Here is an 18122-nt window from a genome sequence, read left to right as displayed (position 1 = left end):
GCATCCCAGAGATTCTGGTATGTTGTGTCTTGGTTCTCGTTGGTTTCAAAGAACATCTTTATTTCTGCCTTCATTTCGTTATGTACCCAGTAGTCATTCAGGAGCAGGTTGTTCAGTTTCCACGTAGTTGAGCGGTTTTGAGTGAGATTCTTAATCCTGAGTTCTAGCTTGATTGCACTGTGATCTGAGAGACAGTTTGTTACAATTTCTGTTCTCTTACATTTATTGAGGAGAGCTTTACTTCCAAGTATATGGTCAATTTTGGAATAGGTGTGGTGTGGTGCTGAAAAAAATGTATATTCTGTTGATTTGGGGTGGAGATTTCTGTAGATGTCTATTAGGTCCGCTTGGTGCAGAGCTGAGTTCAATTCCTGGGTATCCTTGTTGACTTTCTGTCTCGTTGATCTGTCTAATGTTGATAGTGGGGTGTTAAAGTCTCCCATTATTAATGTGTGGGAGTCTAAGTCTCTTTGTAGGTCACTCAGGACTTGCTTTATGAATCTGGGTGCTCCTGTATTGGGTGCATATATATTTAGGATAGTTAGCTCTTCTTGTTGAATTAATCCCTTTACCATTATGTAATGGCTTTCTTTGTCTCTTTTGATCTTTGTTGGTTTAAAGTCTGTTTTATCAGAGACTAGGATTGCAACCCCAGCCTTTTTTTGTTTTCCATTTGCTTGGTAGATCTTCCTCCATCCTTTTATTCTGAGCCTATGTGTGTCTCTGCACGTGAGATGGGTTTCCTGAATACAGCACACTGATGGGTCTTGAGTCTTTATCCAGTTTGCCAGTCTGTGTAATTGGAGCATTTAGTCCATTTACATTTAAAGTTAATATTGTTATGTGTGAATCTGATCCTGTCATTATGATGTTAGCTGGTTATTTTGCTCGTTAGTTGATGCAGTCTCTTCCTAGTCTCGATGGTCTTTACATTTCGGTATGATTTTGCAGTGGCTGGTACTGGTTGTGCCTTTCCATGTTTAGTGCTTCCTTCAGGAGCTCTTTTAGGGCAGGCCTGGTGGTGACAAAATCTCTCAGCATTTGCTTGTCTGTAAAGTATTTTATTTCTCCTTCACTTATGAAGCTTAGTTTGGCAGGATATGAAATTCTGGGTTGAAAATTCTTTTCTTTAAGAATGTTGAATATTGGCCCCACTGTCTTCTGGCTTGTAGGGTTTCTGCCGAGAGATCCGCTGTTAGTCTGATGGGCTTCCCTTTGATGGTAACCCGACCTTTCTCTCTGGCTGCCCTTAACATTTTTTCCTTCATTTCAACTTTGGTGAATCTGACAATTATGTGTCTTGGAGTTGCTCTTCTCGAGGAGTATCTTTGTGCTGTTCTCTGTATTTCCTGAATCTGAATGTTGGCCTGCCTTGCTAGATTGGGGAAGTTCTCCTGGATAATATCCTGCAGAGTGTTTTCCAACTTGGTTCCATTCTCCCCCTCACTTTCAGGTACACCAATCAGACGTAGATTTGGTCTTTTCACATAGTCCCACATTTCTTGGAGGCTTTGCTCGTTTCCTTTTATTCTTTTTTCTCTGAACTTCCCTTCTCGCTTCATTTCATTCATTTCATCTTCCAGGGCTGATACCCTTTCTTCCATTTGACCGCATCGGCTCCTGAGGCTTCTGCATTCTTCACGTAGTTCTCGAGCCTTGGTTTTCAGCTCCATCAGCTCCTTTAAGCACTTCTCTGTATTGGTTATTCTAGTTATACATTTTTCTAAATTTTTTTCAAAGTTTTCAACTTCTTTGCCTTTGGTTTGAATATCCTCCTGTAGCTCGGAGTAATTTGATCGTCTGAAGCCTTCTTCTCTCAGCTCGTCAAAGTCATTCTCCATCCAGCTTTGTTCCGTTGCTGGTGAGGAACTGCGTTCCTTTGGAGGAGGAGAGGTACTCTGCTTTTTAGAGTTTCCAGTTTTTCTGCTCTGTTTTTTCCCCATCTTTGTGGTTTTATCTACTTTTGGTCTTTGATGATGGTGATGTACAGATGGGTTTTTTGGTGTGGATGTCCTTTCTGTTAGTTTTCCTTCTAACAGACAGGACCCTCAGCTGCAGGTCTGTTGGAGTACCTGGCCGGCCATGTGAGGTGTCAGTCTGCCCCTGCTGGGGGGTGCCTCTCAGTTAGGCTGCTCAGGGGTCAGGGGTCAGGGACCCACTTGAGGAGGCAGTCAGCCCGTTCTCAGATCTCCAGCTGCGTGCTGGGAGAACCACTGCTCTCCTCAAAGCTGTCAGACAAGGACATTTAAGTCTGCAGAGGTTACTGCTGTCTTTTTGTTTGTGTGTGCCCTGCCCCCAGAGGTGGAGCCTACAGAGGCAGGCAGGCCTCCTTGAGCTGTGGTGGGCTCCACCCAGTTCAAGCTTCCAGGCTGCTTTGTTTACCTAAGCGAGCCTGGGCAATGGTGGGAGCCCCTCCCCCAGCCTCGCTGCCGACTTGCTGTTTGATCTCAGACTGCTGTGCTAGCAATCAGCGAGACTCCATGGGCGTAGGACCCTCTGAGCCAGGTGCGGGCTATACTCTCCCGGGGCACCGTTTCCTAAGCCCGTCGGAAAAGCACAGTATTCGGGTGGGAGTGGCCCGATTTTCCAGATGCCGTCTGTCACCCCTGGAAAGGGAACTCCCTGACCCCTTGTGCTTCCCGAGTGAGGCAATGCCTCGCCCCTGCTTCGGCTGGCGCACGGTGCACTCACCCACTGACCTGCGCCCACTGTCTGGCACTCCCTAGTGAGATGAACACGGTACCTCAGATGGAAATGCAGAAATCACCCGTCTTCTGTGTCGCTCGCGCTGGGAGCTGTAGACCGGAGCTGTTCCTATTCGGCCATCTTGGCTCCTCCCTCTTCCCTTTTGATTTCTTCTTTGACCTTTGGTTTTTAGAGTATACTGTTATTTTACATATTAGTGATTTTCCCAAATTTCCTTATATTGTTTTTAATTGTATTCAATTGTCAAATACTTTGTATAACTTCAATCCCTTTAAATTTATTGAGACTTGCTTATGGTCTAACATATAACCTCTCCTGGAGAATGTTCCATGTGATTGGCTTTTGTTGGATGGAGTGTTGGGTGTTTGTTAGCTTCTAATTGGTTTATAGTACTGTTCAAGTCTTCTGTTTCCTTATTGATTTTTCTATTCTATGATTTAAAGTAAAGTCTTGAAATCTTCAATTATTACTGTTGAATTATTTAATTTCCTTTCCATTCTGTCAGCTTTTCTTTCATGTGTTTTGAGGTCCATTGTTAGGTGCATATATGTTTATAATTGCTATGGTTTCTTGATGGATTGACCCTTATTCATTATAGAATATCCCTTTATTTCTCTGAAAATTTTGTTTTAAAGTCTGTTTTGTCTGATAGTAGTATAGGTTAATTTTATCCTCGTTTTGAAGGATAGTTTTGTTGGATTTACAGTTCTTACTTGGCCACTCTTTTTCTTTCAGTACTTTTTTGTTTGTTTGTTTGCTTGCTTTTGTTCGAGACGGAGTCTGACTCTGGAAGTCTCACTCTGTCCTCCAGGCTGGAGTGCAGTGGCACAATCTCGGCTCACTGCAAGCTCCGCCTCCTGGGTTCACGCTATTCTCCTGCCTCAGCCTCCCAAGTAGCTGGGACTACAGATGCCCACTACCATGCCCCACTAATTTTTTGTATTTTTAGTAGAGATGGGGTTTCACCATGTTAGCCAGGATGGTCTCGATCTCCTGACCTCGTGACTGTCCACCTCAGCCTCCCAAAGTGCTGGGATTTACAGGCATGAGCCACCGCTCCCGGCCTCTTTTAGCACTTTGAATGTGTCATTCCACTGCCTTCTGATCTCCATGGAAAATCAGCTGTTAATTTTATTGAGGATCCTTTACATGTGATGAGTCTATGCACTTTTAAGATTCTCTATCTTTCAAATGTTTATGATGTGACTAGGTTTGGATTTCTTTGAGTTTTTCATAGTGATTGTTGGATATATAGATTCATGTTTTTCTTAAATTTGTGAAGTTTTGGGTCATTCTGTCTTCAAATAATCTTTTTTCCCCCTTTTTCCTTTCCTTCTAGAACTTTTATTATGTATGTGTTTGTCTGCTTGATGGTGTTTCACTGGTCTCTGGGAATCTATTCATTTTTGTTCATTTTTTTCTTTCAGTAATCTCTATTAATCTATTTTCAAGTTCACAAATTCTTTCTACTGCTAGCTCAAATCTGCTTTTGAACACCTTCTTATGAATTTTTCCTTTCAGTTATCGTCCTTGTCAACTGTAGAATTTCTATTTTAAAAATTTCTATTTTTAATCAATATTCTATATCTGATGAGACATAATTCTTTAGAGATGATTTCCTTTAGTTTTTGAATCTATCTAAAATAGATTTTTAAAAATCTTTAGTAAATCCAACATCTGGGCTTCCTCAGGGACAGTTTCTATTGACTTTTTAATATTTTTGTACATTTCATAATTTGTTGAAAACCGAACATTTTAAATAATGTGATGTGGCAACTCTAGAAATCATGTATCTTTCTTTTCCTGGAGTTGGTTGTTGATGTTGTTTGTTTGCTTAGTGACTTTCTGTAATGAATTCTGTAAAGTCTGTATTCTTTGTCATGTCTGGCCACTGAAGTCTCTGCTCAGTTAGCTTAGTGGTCAGCTAATGACTAGATAGAGATTTCCTTAAATACCTTAAGCCAGTAAGTCTCCTGGTGTTTACCAAGGGACTCTGTGTGCATGTTGGGACACAACCTTCAACTATGTGGCAGGCAGTTTACAACTCTGCCTTTGCCTTCACTTTCTGCTTATGCAGAGCCTCCAAGTCAGCCAGAGGTGAGGGATTAGGGCCTTCTCAGGTCTTTCCCAGGCATGCACACAGCCCTGCTCATGATAGTGGCCTTGTAGATTGCCAGGAATATATTAGAGATTTTCAAAGCCCCTTATGGACATCTCATTTCCCAGCTTTCCCTTTTAAGTGTTTTGGTCAGCTGCTTCTTTGCTTCAACTCTTATCACAGCCTCAGGCAGCTGCAATGTTGAACAATTGCTAATGGTTGTTTTCAACAAATGCCCCAGGGGAAAAATTGTGTGTGGTGTGTGAATTCTGAGTCAGGTCAAATGAAGATAAGTGTTGTAAGTAGATGTTCCCAGGGAAATGCCAACAGGATAGATAACGATAGTTCTCTGGTGATGGAGCTTTTGGGAAGCTACAAACGCTTCTCACCCTCTCCGTGGTACTGTGGTGTGAGGCTGTTGGTGCCTCACACACTGTGGTGTGAAGTAGCTTTCAAGGCTACTGCAGATCTTAGGGAAAGGACCATGGGATTAGGGTGCATTAAAATACCACAAAGCTTAGTTATGTTGTTTTTTTTTTAATAAACATTCCTTGGATTTTGCAAGCATCTGGTTAATTTCCCCTATTCTGAAAAAGATGATATTTACAATTTTTGCCAGTGTTCTCATTGCTTTTATGGAGGAGCAGTTTTCTGCAGGCCCTTACTCCACCTTTCTCACTGATGTCCAGGTCTTTTTCTTAAAACACAAAATAGCAACATGTTCATTTATTATATAAACACTATAATATCAACAAGCAAACATGCACAAAAACTTTTTAACTTATAATCTTACACATTTAACACATCAACTGTTCTTATATTTTAAATTCCATTTCTTACCTACTGACATGAATTCTTTTGGTACTGTAACAGTCTAGATTTACTCTCAAATTTACTTCTGTTACTTTACATCGTTGTTTCTTATGTTTCTTCATAATTTGTAGAATGAACATTTTAATGATTAATATTCTGTCAAGTTCATGTGCCATAATAATTTCACTGTCCCTTTTTTTGACCATTTAGGAGTTTTCAACCTTACTGGTATTATAAATAAAGTTACTTTCACTACAAGCATGTACTTGTTTGAAAAAATATTTCCTTAGGGTAAATTCTGTATAGTAGTGTTTGCTATCAAAGGGTACAAACATTTTATGTCTCAAGTTATTTCCAAAAGGATTATAGAAATTTATATTTCCGTCAACAATGTTTCTTTATATCCACACTAACTTTGATATTGCTTTTAATTTAATAAAAATATATAAAAGTATACTGAAACCTAAGGTTGAACAACTTTTATGTTTTCTTAGTTTTATGTGAATTTTCTGTTGTTGTGGTCTTAAAAGTGATATAGCCATATCGATGAATATGGTGGTCGGTATTTTCTTCACTTCTGAAAAAGTAATAGATTATCATATAGCATTTGCATTAAGTTAAAGCCACTTATAAATTGTTTTCCTTAACATTAACGTGTCTATTAATCTTTGTCACAATTTTTAGAAGTGCTAAATGACATATTTTATCCTAGCGAGAAAGCTACCCTTTTAATGCTTCTTAGAAGCTAGTAATATCATAGATTTCAGATATTACCAAAAAGTCTCTTGTAACCCCAGCTATAATTTAAAGTATCAATGACTTTTGTTGATGTATTGAATAATAGTATACAGTTTCTTGAGGAAAATGTATGTTAAATGTTACACAGCTATTGTGCAAACAAACTTTTAGAAGGTACCACTTTAAAAGTTGAGGATTTCTTATTTAGTAATTGAACGAATGAAAATTTTACCTGAAATTGGTGACTTTCTACAAATTCCACAACATTGTTTTTTCCCTTACAACCTAATCTGTTTTTTGCTTTTTCCCCAGTTTAAGGCCAATCCTCCTGCTGTGACTTTTGAACTAACTGGGGAGACGGACAATATATTTATGATAGGACGGGAGGGACTTCTGTATCACACCAGAGCCTTGGACAGGGAAACAAGATCTACTCACAATCTCCAGGTAAATTGATACCAGGTGAAGGGATCTAACTCCAACCTCTCTGAGCACCCTTTGTTCTGGAAGTATGGCTGGCACCTTCCTTCCTTGCATAGAATCCAGTTACAGCTTTCCTTACATTAATGGCATGATTTGCAATCCTCATATGTCCATTTCTTACCAACTACAGAGGGGTGTGGCAAACATATCCTTTTCCTTAGGCTTTTTAACCAGAGTAACCCCACTTACATTGCCAGGACCCTCTGATGGCATTACTTATCCAAGTAAGACCATGCTTAGGTACTTGGATCAAAAGTCAGCACATCTCTGATACTTCAATGGTATCTGCCTGTGGCTGTTGCATTGGCTTGGGACCCATGAAGAAGGCTGCATCAGTGCTGGGATGGAGCTCCTTTGGGAGTTGGAAGAAGCAAAGGGAACCAGTAGCCAGAAGCTGACTAAAAAGACCCTTCTCCCTCTCTTTCTCCTTTAGTTTTCACCGTTGGTATCTGAATACCTAGGAAAGGCAGAGAGCTTACTATGGAAAAAAGAGTGAGATAAAAGTTTTCTGTCTGGTACTTCTGCTGCAGGCCTCGCAGGCTGACTGCCATAATGGCTCTGGAAGAGAACACAACACTTTCACAACCTCAGGGGTCACAGTGCTCTTGTTTCATGGACTCCAGCCATCCAGAACAGACGCATGTTCAGTGTCCAGAACACCCTGCTGATAGAAAGTCACCATCATGATTAGCCAGGCTTAACTGATATAACCCCTATTTTAGCATTTCCCAATTTGGGCTTTTGTGAGTTCTTTCTCTCCTGCAGTCACCAGGCCATTGGTTCTTTGAGTTCTAATTTCCTTCAAGTGATTTTTGGGCATGTGACATGAAGTTCAGTCTCACCAACGTGGTTTCCTTTTCCTCAACATCAGGTTGCAGCCCTGGATGCTAATGGAATTGTAGTGGAGGGTCCAGTCCCCATCACCATAGAAGTGAAGGACATCAACGACAATCGACCCACGTTTCTCCAGTCAAAGTATGAAGGCTCAGTAAGGCAGAACTCTCGCCCAGGTAACAAGCAGGGGCCAGAGATATTTATGGAAAGATGGAAGGGTGTCAGGTGGAAGGGGCAGACTTGTGTGGCTAATAGCTGCAGCTGTCACTCAATAAGCACTATCTTACCTACACTTCACACTGATTTGGGAGTTGTTTCACTATCTGTATTGCTCCAGAGCATGGTCTCTCAACGCAGCACTACAGATTGACGTCTTGGGTCTGATAATTCTTTTTTTGGTCAGAGGCTATTCTGTGCCTTGTAGGATGATTGGCAGCATCCCCCTGACTTCTATCCACTATGTGTCCCCCTGCCAAGTTGTGACAATAAAAATGTCTCCAGGCATTGCCAAATATCCTCTGGTGGGTGGAGGGCACAAAATCCCAGCACTTTGGGAGGCTGAGGTGGGAGGATCACTTGAGCCAGGAGTTTGAGACCAGCCTGGGCAACAAAGTGAGATCCTGTCTCTACAAAAAATAATAAAGTTTGCTAGGCGTGGTGGTGCATGCCTGTAGCCCTAGCTACTTGGGAGGCTGAGATGGTACAATCACTTGATCCCAGGAGATTGAGGCTGCAGTAAGTCATGATCACACTATTGCACTCGGTCTGGGCAACAGAGTGAGATTCTGTCTCAAAAATTACCCCCAGTTGAAAAACACTTTTCTAGGGTGATCTTGAAGATATCTCAAAGCTCTAGAACACTCTAGAAAGGTGAGCTTACTCCCCTGTGTCTTCTCAGGAACCTCCATTGATATTGTCACTGGTGGTTTCCAGCTCTTTTCTTCTCTTACATCCCATCTATGGCTCAGCCCTTCTCTATGCTGCATTGACCTTCTACCTTTCACTTCCACAAAAGCCCTTCATTAAGGCGTGAGTGTGTCCAGCAGGCACCTAGGAAGGAGCGTCACCTCCTAAAAGTTGCACACAACATAAATGAATATTAGACTTCAGAATTCTCAGAAATATGGTTATATCTGTCAACATTTACTGTATTAGAAATTTTAAAGATATTCATTTAAAATAATACTAATCAAGACTTGGGGCCATTTGCATCATCCCACCATCAAGCTTCTTCCTTCTCTTTCTTCAATGCCTGCCTCCGAGAATTCCAGGAAAAAATTCACTTCACTTTATTATGCGGAGTGATGCCCCTGTCCCTGAAGCTGCATACCAAAGACTCACACAGACTCTGCTAAATGTGTAGCCTCCAGGCCGTACCTTTTCTCTCTTCACTAATAGAATCTGCTAGAGAAATGGCTCTCAAACTTTTTGGTTTCAGGACTTGTATATTCTCTTAAAATTTACTGAGGACTCCAGAGTACTTTTAGACACGTGGGTTATATCCAGTGGTGTCCTGGTAAAGGCTTAACAGCTATTTTTCTAGGGGAACAAAGCTCTGATTTGTAGAATTTTCCAATTTTCATGTTACAAGTACTCCTACCATGGCCTATTTCAAGTGACCATTGGTATTAATAATTGACACCCAAAATTTCTGAAAATTCAACAACTGAGTCTCATGAGCTGTCTCTAGTACATCACTGGTTATATCTATCAACATTTTACTGTATTAGAAATTTTTAAAAATTATTAATTCATTTAAAATAACACTAATCAACATGTTTTAATGAAAAATAATTGATTTTAAAGACAAAAATAGTAAGAAAAATGGCATTGTGTTAATCTTTGCAAATCTCTTTAATGTCTGGATTAACAGAAAATGCTTGGATTCTCATGTCTGTTTCTACATTCATTTTCTTGCCATGTGCTAGTCTGGTTGAAGTATATGAAGGAAAATTAGCCTCACACAGATATGCAGTTGGACAAGAGAGGAATATTTTAATAGTATTTTCAGATAACTGGACATTCTTTAGTACTATACCCAAACTCAATAAATTGTGGTTTCTTAAAGGTTAGTTGCAAAGTGAAATCAATATTAATGCCATATTTTCCATTCTTTTACACTAAAATTCATTAAATTATCTTGTACTTTAAATGGGTCTTTTACACATACATGACCTTTAGCTTTACAGACCACTTGAACAGTTTCAGGGACCCTTAGAGGTTCTTGGACCAGACCTTGAGAAACCTTATTTTAGGGAATGGGGGGAGTGGGATAAATATTTATTTCCCCACTGGTGTGAATTGTCATACCTTTCCCTATTATATCTCCACTTTTTAGATGGAAAAAGTAGCTATGGTTGGTTTGGGTTTCAATTAATATCTTTTTTATTTTTTTTTTTCTGGGTACGTTTTGTTAAACAGGAAAGCCCTTCTTGTACGTCAATGCCACAGACCTGGATGATCCGGCCACTCCCAACGGCCAGCTTTATTACCAGATCGTCATCCAGCTTCCCATGATCAACAATGTCATGTACTTTCAGATCAACAACAAAACGGGAGCCATCTCTCTTACCCGAGAAGGTATGTTCAGGGGTGCCCTGGTAGGACTGTCTCGGTCAGAAAAAGGGAGTTTGGTCTGTCTCTTCCAGAGACGCTTCCTATTCCCTTCTCCCCTACTTCTCACAGGATCTCAGGAATTGAATCCTGCTAAGAATCCTTCCTATAATCTGGTAATCTCAGTGAAGGACATGGGAGGCCGGAGTGAGAATTCCTTCAGTGATACCACATCTGTGGATATTATAGTGACAGAGAATATTTGGAAAGCACCAAAACCTGTGGAGATGGTGGAAAACTCAACTGATCCTCACCCCATCAAAATCACTCAGGTAGTACCCAAGCCCAAGTAACACTGAAAGCCAACTAGATAAATGGCTTCACTTTGTAGAGACCCACCCTCACGGTCTTCACTGATACACTTATTAGATACATTTTTGCATAGCATGATTATAAAGCAAATTATATAGCCTCTGGCCCCGAGTCACTGGACTTGACCATGCATCATGGGCAGGAAACTTGGATGCAGATATTATGTTAGGCTGTTTTTGCATTGCTATAAAGAAATACCTTAGGTGGGTAATTCGTGAAGAAAAGTTTAATTGGCGCATGGTTTTGCAGGCTGTTCAAGCATGGCTCCAGCATCTGCTTCTGTTGAAGGCCTTGGGAAAATTACGATCATGGCAGAAGGCAAAGGGGGAGCAGGAGCATCATACGACGACAGTGGGAGCAAGAGAGTTAGGTGGGAGGTGCCACACACGTTTAAGCACCAGGTCTCATGTGAACTCAGAGTGAGAACTCACTTACCACCAAGGGCATGGCGCTAAGCCATTCATGAGGGATCTGCCCCCATGATCCCACCTCCCACTGGGCCTCACCTCCAATACCGGGGATTACATTTCAACATGAGGTTTGGAGGGGACAAACATCCAAACTACATCAGATATATACTTTTGCTTTCAGAGAGAACTTCACTCACCCTCACCTTAAAAGTAGACAGCAGTGATGTTTGTTGTTCCGTGTTAGCAGTGTGGGATATGGCTGCCCTTCATTGGGTCATTTATGGTGCACTGTGTATGGACATGGTTTGATTTGGGGGTTGCAAATAGTTTTGAAAGGCTGCTGCTTCTTATTGTGGAAAAAATCTTGACCCAATAGACTTGCCCCATCTTAGGCTGAGGGACAGAGATAGGACTGGCTAGGGGTAAAAGGATCATAGTAGGGAACCTTTCCCCTTGGAAACTCCCTCACCCCTGGCATTCTGTCTCCTGTGTGTGCCTCTCCCCTCCGTTCAGATGCTCCTACTTGCCCACCTCCGTGGCATGTGCTCTTACCCTGGGCCCCCTCCTACCTTAGCTCCTAGAAATTCACTCTGGACTCCACCCAGATTTGATATTTTCTGGAAGCCCCGGAAATTCCTCCACATGAAAGCTGTGGGTTAGTGGGAGATCCCTGGATTTGGAAGCAGATGAACAAAATCATATTCCTGTTCCATCACTTGAATGACTGATCATAAACAAATCATTTAACTATTCTGAGCCCCAATGTCTCATCAATAAAATAGGGATAATACTTCAGTGTTTTGTGAAGATTAACTGAGACAGTATCTGTAAAAGTAGATAAAAATATTAGATATTAAAAGATATTATGAAGAAGTACTAGTCTGTAGTTCCCCTAATTTTTTTTTTAATGCTACTATTGTTAAGGGGCCCTGGAATGGCCTATCCCATCATATTTATTGGGATGGGCCCAGGGACATTTATTTATTGAATGTTGAATTAATGAACTTCAACTTCAGGAGGGAAAAAAAAGGAAGAACAGCAGGAAGAATTCTGATTTCCCAGTTAGAAAGAAAGCATGTCAGCACTCATTACCATCAGAATTTCTGATTGGGGGCCTAGACTAAATTCTTCATAGCTATTATTCAGGTTACTCCCATAGGGATTTGTAAATGCTGCAAAGAACTCATGCTTAGTTGCCTTGGGGCTGCCAAGGAAAAATTCTAGAGTGCCTACCCAATTTTCAGGCCTGGAAAAAATGCTCTGGGTGTTCTGAAACCCAAAAGGAGGGAGGGAGAAAGAGAGAGGGGAAGAGGAGGAGGGAGGAGGGGGAGAGGGGGAGGGGGGAGGGGGAGATGGGAAGACGGGAAGACGAACTCAGACTGAATTTTTAGAACACAAGAAGAGCCCACTTTAGAACCAAGAAGGTAGTCTGCATGGACAATGGGTGATGCTTAAATAATTAGCAAGGGACAAAGTTGCTGCTGTGATACCTTCCCAGGCTGCTCTGAGAATAGTTTATTGTGGAAATTTCAACTAGCAGTAGGACCTTGGGCAAATCGCTTAAATTTTTTGTGCCCTAGTCTCTTCATTATAAAATAGAGATAACAGTAGTCTGTACTTCAGAGGACTGTTTGGAGATTAAATGAGATAACACATAAATATGTTTAGAATTCTGTCTGGCGTGTGGCAAACTCAGTAAACATTATTAATATATCAGACCAGGCTCTGTCTATATAGCAAGTAGACTGGTTTTACTTGTGTTATTTTTTATTTTTGCCAGGTTGTTTACAAACAACCCTAGGAGTTGGCAGTTATTCTCATCCCTGAAGTCTCTGAGGCTAAATATTTAGGAAAGGAATGTCGTTATTTTTGTATCATTTGTCTTACTTAATAGCATGGAGAAGACTTCAGAGTGGCTCCTATTGCCCCTGTTCATCTTCATTAGTGAGTGTTAGATGCTCACCATACATTGCGGCTTAGTCCTCAGACACTGCCAGCTACAAAGTACATTTTGTTTCTTAAATGGATGGTTCGTGAATAGAAAGCTTTCACAGTCAGACTTCCAAAAGAAAGCAACCCAGAAACCCTGCAGAGGGTTTGTGAGGAATTGCTTTAGAGAAGAAACATTTCCTGGTGTGTTTTTTCAAGCAATATAACTTGGTGGGGGGGAAACAGGCTTATTTTAGGTTAAAAGTGAAAAACGTAATTCAGTTGTTACAAGAAACCACAAACATACAAGGTTGTCAGAGATTTCAAATTGAGAATTAGAAAATTATTTCCTTTCCAGTTCTCTCAGTCCAAATGTAGCTTTCCTCACAACTGACTTTGGGCCCTGTAGGTGCAGTGGAATGATCCTGGTGCACAATATTCCTTAGTTGACAGAGAGAAGCTGCCAAGATTCCCATTTTCAATTGACCAGGAAGGAAATATTTACGTGACTCAGCCCTTGGACCGAGAAGAAAAGGATGCAGTGAGTAAAAGAGAAGAGTTTCACAGGCGACAAGACAAAGTCCTATGCCCATCTACAGTTGAGAGCAAAATGGATTTTACTTTAAAGAAAAAACACATTTCAGACTCCAGCATGTTATTGGTTTTCAAAGACATGATAATTTTCACATAATTCTGACCCATCTCATTTTTTTAAAATTTTCCAATTCTAAGTGAATTAAAAATAAGGGAGTAAATGACATAGAAATGAAACAGCGGTTTTCTCTGATTTTGGCAGAGGGTGTTGGGTGAGTCTTGTCTTAACTCTGACTTTCCTGTTGTAGTATGTTTTTTATGCAGTTGCAAAGGATGAGTATGGAAAACCACTTTCATATCCGCTGGAAATTCATGTAAAAGTTAAAGACATTAATGATAATCCACCTACATGTCCATCACCAGTAACCGTATTTGAGGTCCAGGAGAATGAACGACTGGGTAAGAAATGAGAGCTGCCTAATGCTGTGTAACTGCCCTCCATTTCTCTCCTCTGCTGGGTAAAAGGTGAGCAGGAGACCGTACTGGGAGTCAGTAATCCATGTCTTCCACAGCATAGAGGTTGACTGTACCTTGGGAGTCACTTAAGGACCGTATTTGGGATCAAACAGTATCTGGATAGTATTCTTAAACTGGGGCTTTTATAGCTACCATTACCGCTACTATCATTATCACTATTATTATCACCCTTACCACTATCATTAGTATCACAGCCACCTACACTAGTATCTTATATACATGTATATAGGGATATCTCATTTGCAGGATTTCCTCATATGTTATTTGACCTCTCATAATCTCATTAAAGAGATAATCTCATCACATTTGCCAAAGAATTTAAACATTTACACCCAAAGTCAGACACCCTGCAATAAGTAAGCAATACCAATGGAAGTTGACTTTTGACCCTTCCCTTGGGCCCCCCTCTCTAAGAAGCTGATAATATAATTCAAGAGGCTGCTAGATGAAGTCAAATCCCATCTGTTTTTATCATTTTTGCTTCGTCTTGCTATGTTTTCTTTTACTGTGTCCTGTGATAGCTTTTTAGTTTTTGTATAGGAACAGCTACTATAAGAACATTATAATTTCTGGGAGTTTTATGGCTTCTCTGGGTTTGGGACAATGCTTGTCTATTTCCCCCTTGGCAGTGAGCCCCTTGACTGAGCAGACTGGCATTTCTTGAACTGTTTTGTTCTGTTGTGCTATGTACGTTTCAGAGGCTTACAAGTGTAGCAGCCTCATGACTATCATTTCTAGAGCTTTGCTGCCCTTGTGGACAGATCCTCCTATGCTTTGTGGATGGGCTCACATTTTTTTTTCGTCCCTCCATTCCTCACCAGACACACCTCTGACAGAGTGGGTGCCTTCCTGGAGGCTTGGTGGGTGCTGCTGGAGCGGCTTGCTCACACTGCTCATTATTTTTCTTCTTGCTATCAGGTGTCGTGTGGGCTGCCTTTTGTCAGTGTGTCCTGTGTCACTGTGTTCTGTGCAGGTCCTCTCTGTTTCATTTTTTTCAACTCTTGCCACAACAGGAAGAGTTAATGCCAGCTTGAAGGATTTCAGTTCATTATAAGGAAGAATCTTCTCACAGTCACAATTGTGTAACAATAGCCAACAAACACGTGTGCCATCACCTTCTTGGGAAATCTGGGATGGTCTCTGACACTGAATAAAGGTGGAAAATCTTTGACAACTTTCTTGACCTGGACATGACACTTCAAGCCTCTTTTACATTGGGCCAAACATATAGTCCATTTGTTACCTATTTCTGCAAAACAGATTGCCCTAAAGCTTGGCAGCTTAAAACAACAAGCATGTATTATGTCACAGTTTCTGTGAGTCGGGAATCTGGGTGAAGTTCAGCTGGGTACCTCTAATTCAGAGAGTTCTGAGACAGAGGGAAAGAGTATACGGCAAAGCAGGAAAGGACAGGCATCAGTCTTTCTATGACCTAATCTTGGAAGTGATACCATCACTTTTGCCATGAGAAACAAGTTGCTAGGCCCAGCCTGCACTCAACAGGATGGGGTTATGAAAAAGCGCAAATATCAGGAGATGGGGGTTGCTGGGAGCCCTTTTAGAGGCGCCTACCTCTTCTGGGAAGAGGGTAGTGCTGGTTTTCTGAGACCGAAGAAGTCATTGTTGGTAGAATAAATTTTGAAGGGGCTCAGCTTGCTATTTGCCTCTCTAAAGGTGAGAATTTATTTTGTAAAAATATTTCAGAGTCTTTAGTGGACCAAGAATTCTTATAAATCAGCTGAGCATATGCTATGTATGTAACCTGAAAGGGGTACAAGACAATGCTCCTGCCTTGTGGGGACTTACTATCTAGCCCAGCTGATAGGACATGAGTAGGTGGAAATATTCACAAATAAAACCTTGATAAAATACTGAATTAGGCCAGGTGCAGTGGCTCATGCCTGTAATCCCACCCAGCACTTTGGGAGGCCAAGATGAGCAGATCACTTGAGGCCAGGAGTTCGAGACCAGCCTGGCCAACATTGCGAAACCCTGTCTCTACTGAAAAAAAAAAAAAAAAAAAAAAACACTACAAAAATTACCCAGGTGTGGTGGTTCATGCCTGTAATCCCAACTACTTGAGAGGCTTAGGCATCAGAATTGCTTGGACCCGGGAGGTAGAGATTGCAGTGAGCCGAGATCATGACACTGTGCTCCATCCAGCCCAGACAACAGAGTGAGACTTCATCTCAAAAAAAAAAAAAAAAAAAATTCCCCAGTGTATTTACATTCTCCTGTTTTGTATCTTGTGGGACTCGTGTCCCCAAGTCTTAGCAACACTAACATTTATTCTTGAATCCCACTTGCCACCAAGTCTTATGTATTCATACAGAAAATTTAGACTCTCATAAAAGCCCCACCTCCCTAAGTATTTCTGCATATTTCCAAGAGATGCTACGTATACTCCTGTATCAGTTTGAGCTCCACTTGTTCCAGGCCTCAGTCACTCAGAGACATGGTTTTCCTTTCACTTCTGACTGATCCACAAGGTCCTCTGCTCCCAGCGAGGGGTGTCCTCTGATGCCAGCAGTCCTCATGGTACCTCTGGCAGCATGGAGGTTTCCTGTGAGTGAGAGGAGGACAGTGTCCTCAGTTTCTTGCTCACTTGCTGAGGGGATAGGGCTATAGAGGGCTGCTGAGACACCAAAGGACCACAGAATTTAGTAAGACACTCTTTCATCCCAGCACACAGATACTTTTCTTGCAAGGGCATATGCATGCCATATGCACTAGAAACGTATTCTCTTCTGTCCTATTCCTTCTGATGGTCCCTGCATGCAGCCCATGAGACACATCTGCATGTGTCCAGCTCTACTGTAGACATAACACAGGTACTTTCTTTTTCCTCCCCCAACCCAAAGCCAAAAAACCTCTAAATTTCCATATATGTCAGTGGATGCAAACTGTGTCAGCGGATGGGGGAGGGGGTGTAACTCCACAAATGGGATGAATTCAAGTTTGAGCTCCTACGTGGGATTCTTGCTACATATAAAGAGACCTACAATTCCCACCTCCCAGAGTAGGATGGTCTGGAACCTGTTAGAACTTGCCCAGAGCCGGGTGCAGAACCGAGTCGTAGCCACTGGTTTGTAGAAATCCCTGGACTGAAACCCTCACAGGAATAACATATTTAGGACCACAAAGTACAGCAAGGTGGAGAGGATCCTGCCTGGTCCCTGCCCTGTGTTATCTTCGGAGTAGAGTCAGTTTCTGCAATTGTTCCATGAAGTTGCTTAGAGGCAATCTAGGGTTGGCTTCTCTTTGTTTAGTGATACCATTTGCCATGTGTATTAGTGTCCTAGGGCTACAGCAACAAATCACCACCAATTTGGTGACTTAAAACAACAGAAATCTGCTCTCTCCTAGTCCTGGAGGCTGGAAGTCTGAAATCAAGGTGCTTGCAGGGCAGTGTTCCCTCCAGAGTCTCAAGGGGAGAATCTTTCCTTGCCTCTTTCGGCTTCTGTTGGCATCTGGTGTTCCCTGGCTACTTGTGGCAGCCTATCTCCAACTTCTGCCTTCCTCCTCCAGATCATTTCCTCCTCTGTGTGCATCTCTGTGTTTCCCTTCTTATAGGTGCACCTGTCACTGAATTTAGGGCTGCCTCTAAATCCAGGATGATTTCATCTCCAGAGCCTTAACTAGTGACATCTGTGAAGGTCCTATTTGCAAATGAGTCCCATGCTCAGGTTCTGGTAGACATAAAGTTTTGGGAGGGAGCACTAGGTGTTACAGGCTGAATGTGTCCCCCGTGCCCCCCAAATTATATGTTGAGGTCGTAACCCTCTGTTCTAGGCTACATCTTCCCCCTCCCCCAGATTCATAGGGTGAAGTTCTAACCCCTAGTACCTCAGAACGTGACTATATTTGGAGATAAGGTTTTTAAAGAGGTAATGAAAGTAAAATGTCCTTACAGTGGGCCCTAATCCAGTATGACTGGTATCCTTATAAGAGGAAATGTGGACATAGGGAGGTTCAGAAGGAAGGTGCTGTGAAGGCACCAGAAGGAAAAGACAGCCACTCACAAGCCCAGGAGAAGCCTCGGAAGAAACCAACCCCGGCAACACCTTGATCGCAGACTTCTGACCTCCAGAACTGTGAAAAAATTAAGTCTCTGT

General features: G+C 41.7%; 1 protein-coding gene across 2 annotated transcripts in view; it reads left to right on the top strand.

Annotated features, from left to right (window-relative positions):
- CDH17 (cadherin 17) overlaps window positions 1–18122 on the top strand; it is a 78061-nt gene that overhangs the window by 23951 nt on the left and 35988 nt on the right. Inside the window, exons 3-8 of one of the 2 annotated variants that reach the window (XM_063726725.1) lie at window positions 6668–6802; window positions 7710–7848; window positions 10094–10252; window positions 10358–10557; window positions 13346–13477; window positions 13779–13929. In XM_063726725.1, the coding sequence (XP_063582795.1) occupies window positions 6668–6802; window positions 7710–7848; window positions 10094–10252; window positions 10358–10557; window positions 13346–13477; window positions 13779–13929 (916 nt within the window). Of the gene's footprint in view, window positions 1–6667; window positions 6803–7709; window positions 7849–10093; window positions 10253–10357; window positions 10558–13345; window positions 13478–13778; window positions 13930–18122 lie in introns of those variants that run through there. The other variant, XM_054518674.2, reaches the window with a different exon arrangement.

This window comes from Pongo abelii, chromosome 7, assembly GCF_028885655.2.
Source record: "Pongo abelii isolate AG06213 chromosome 7, NHGRI_mPonAbe1-v2.0_pri, whole genome shotgun sequence".
NCBI classification, from domain to species: Eukaryota; Metazoa; Chordata; class Mammalia; order Primates; family Hominidae; genus Pongo; species Pongo abelii.
This window is presented reverse-complemented; position numbering and strand designations above follow the sequence as displayed.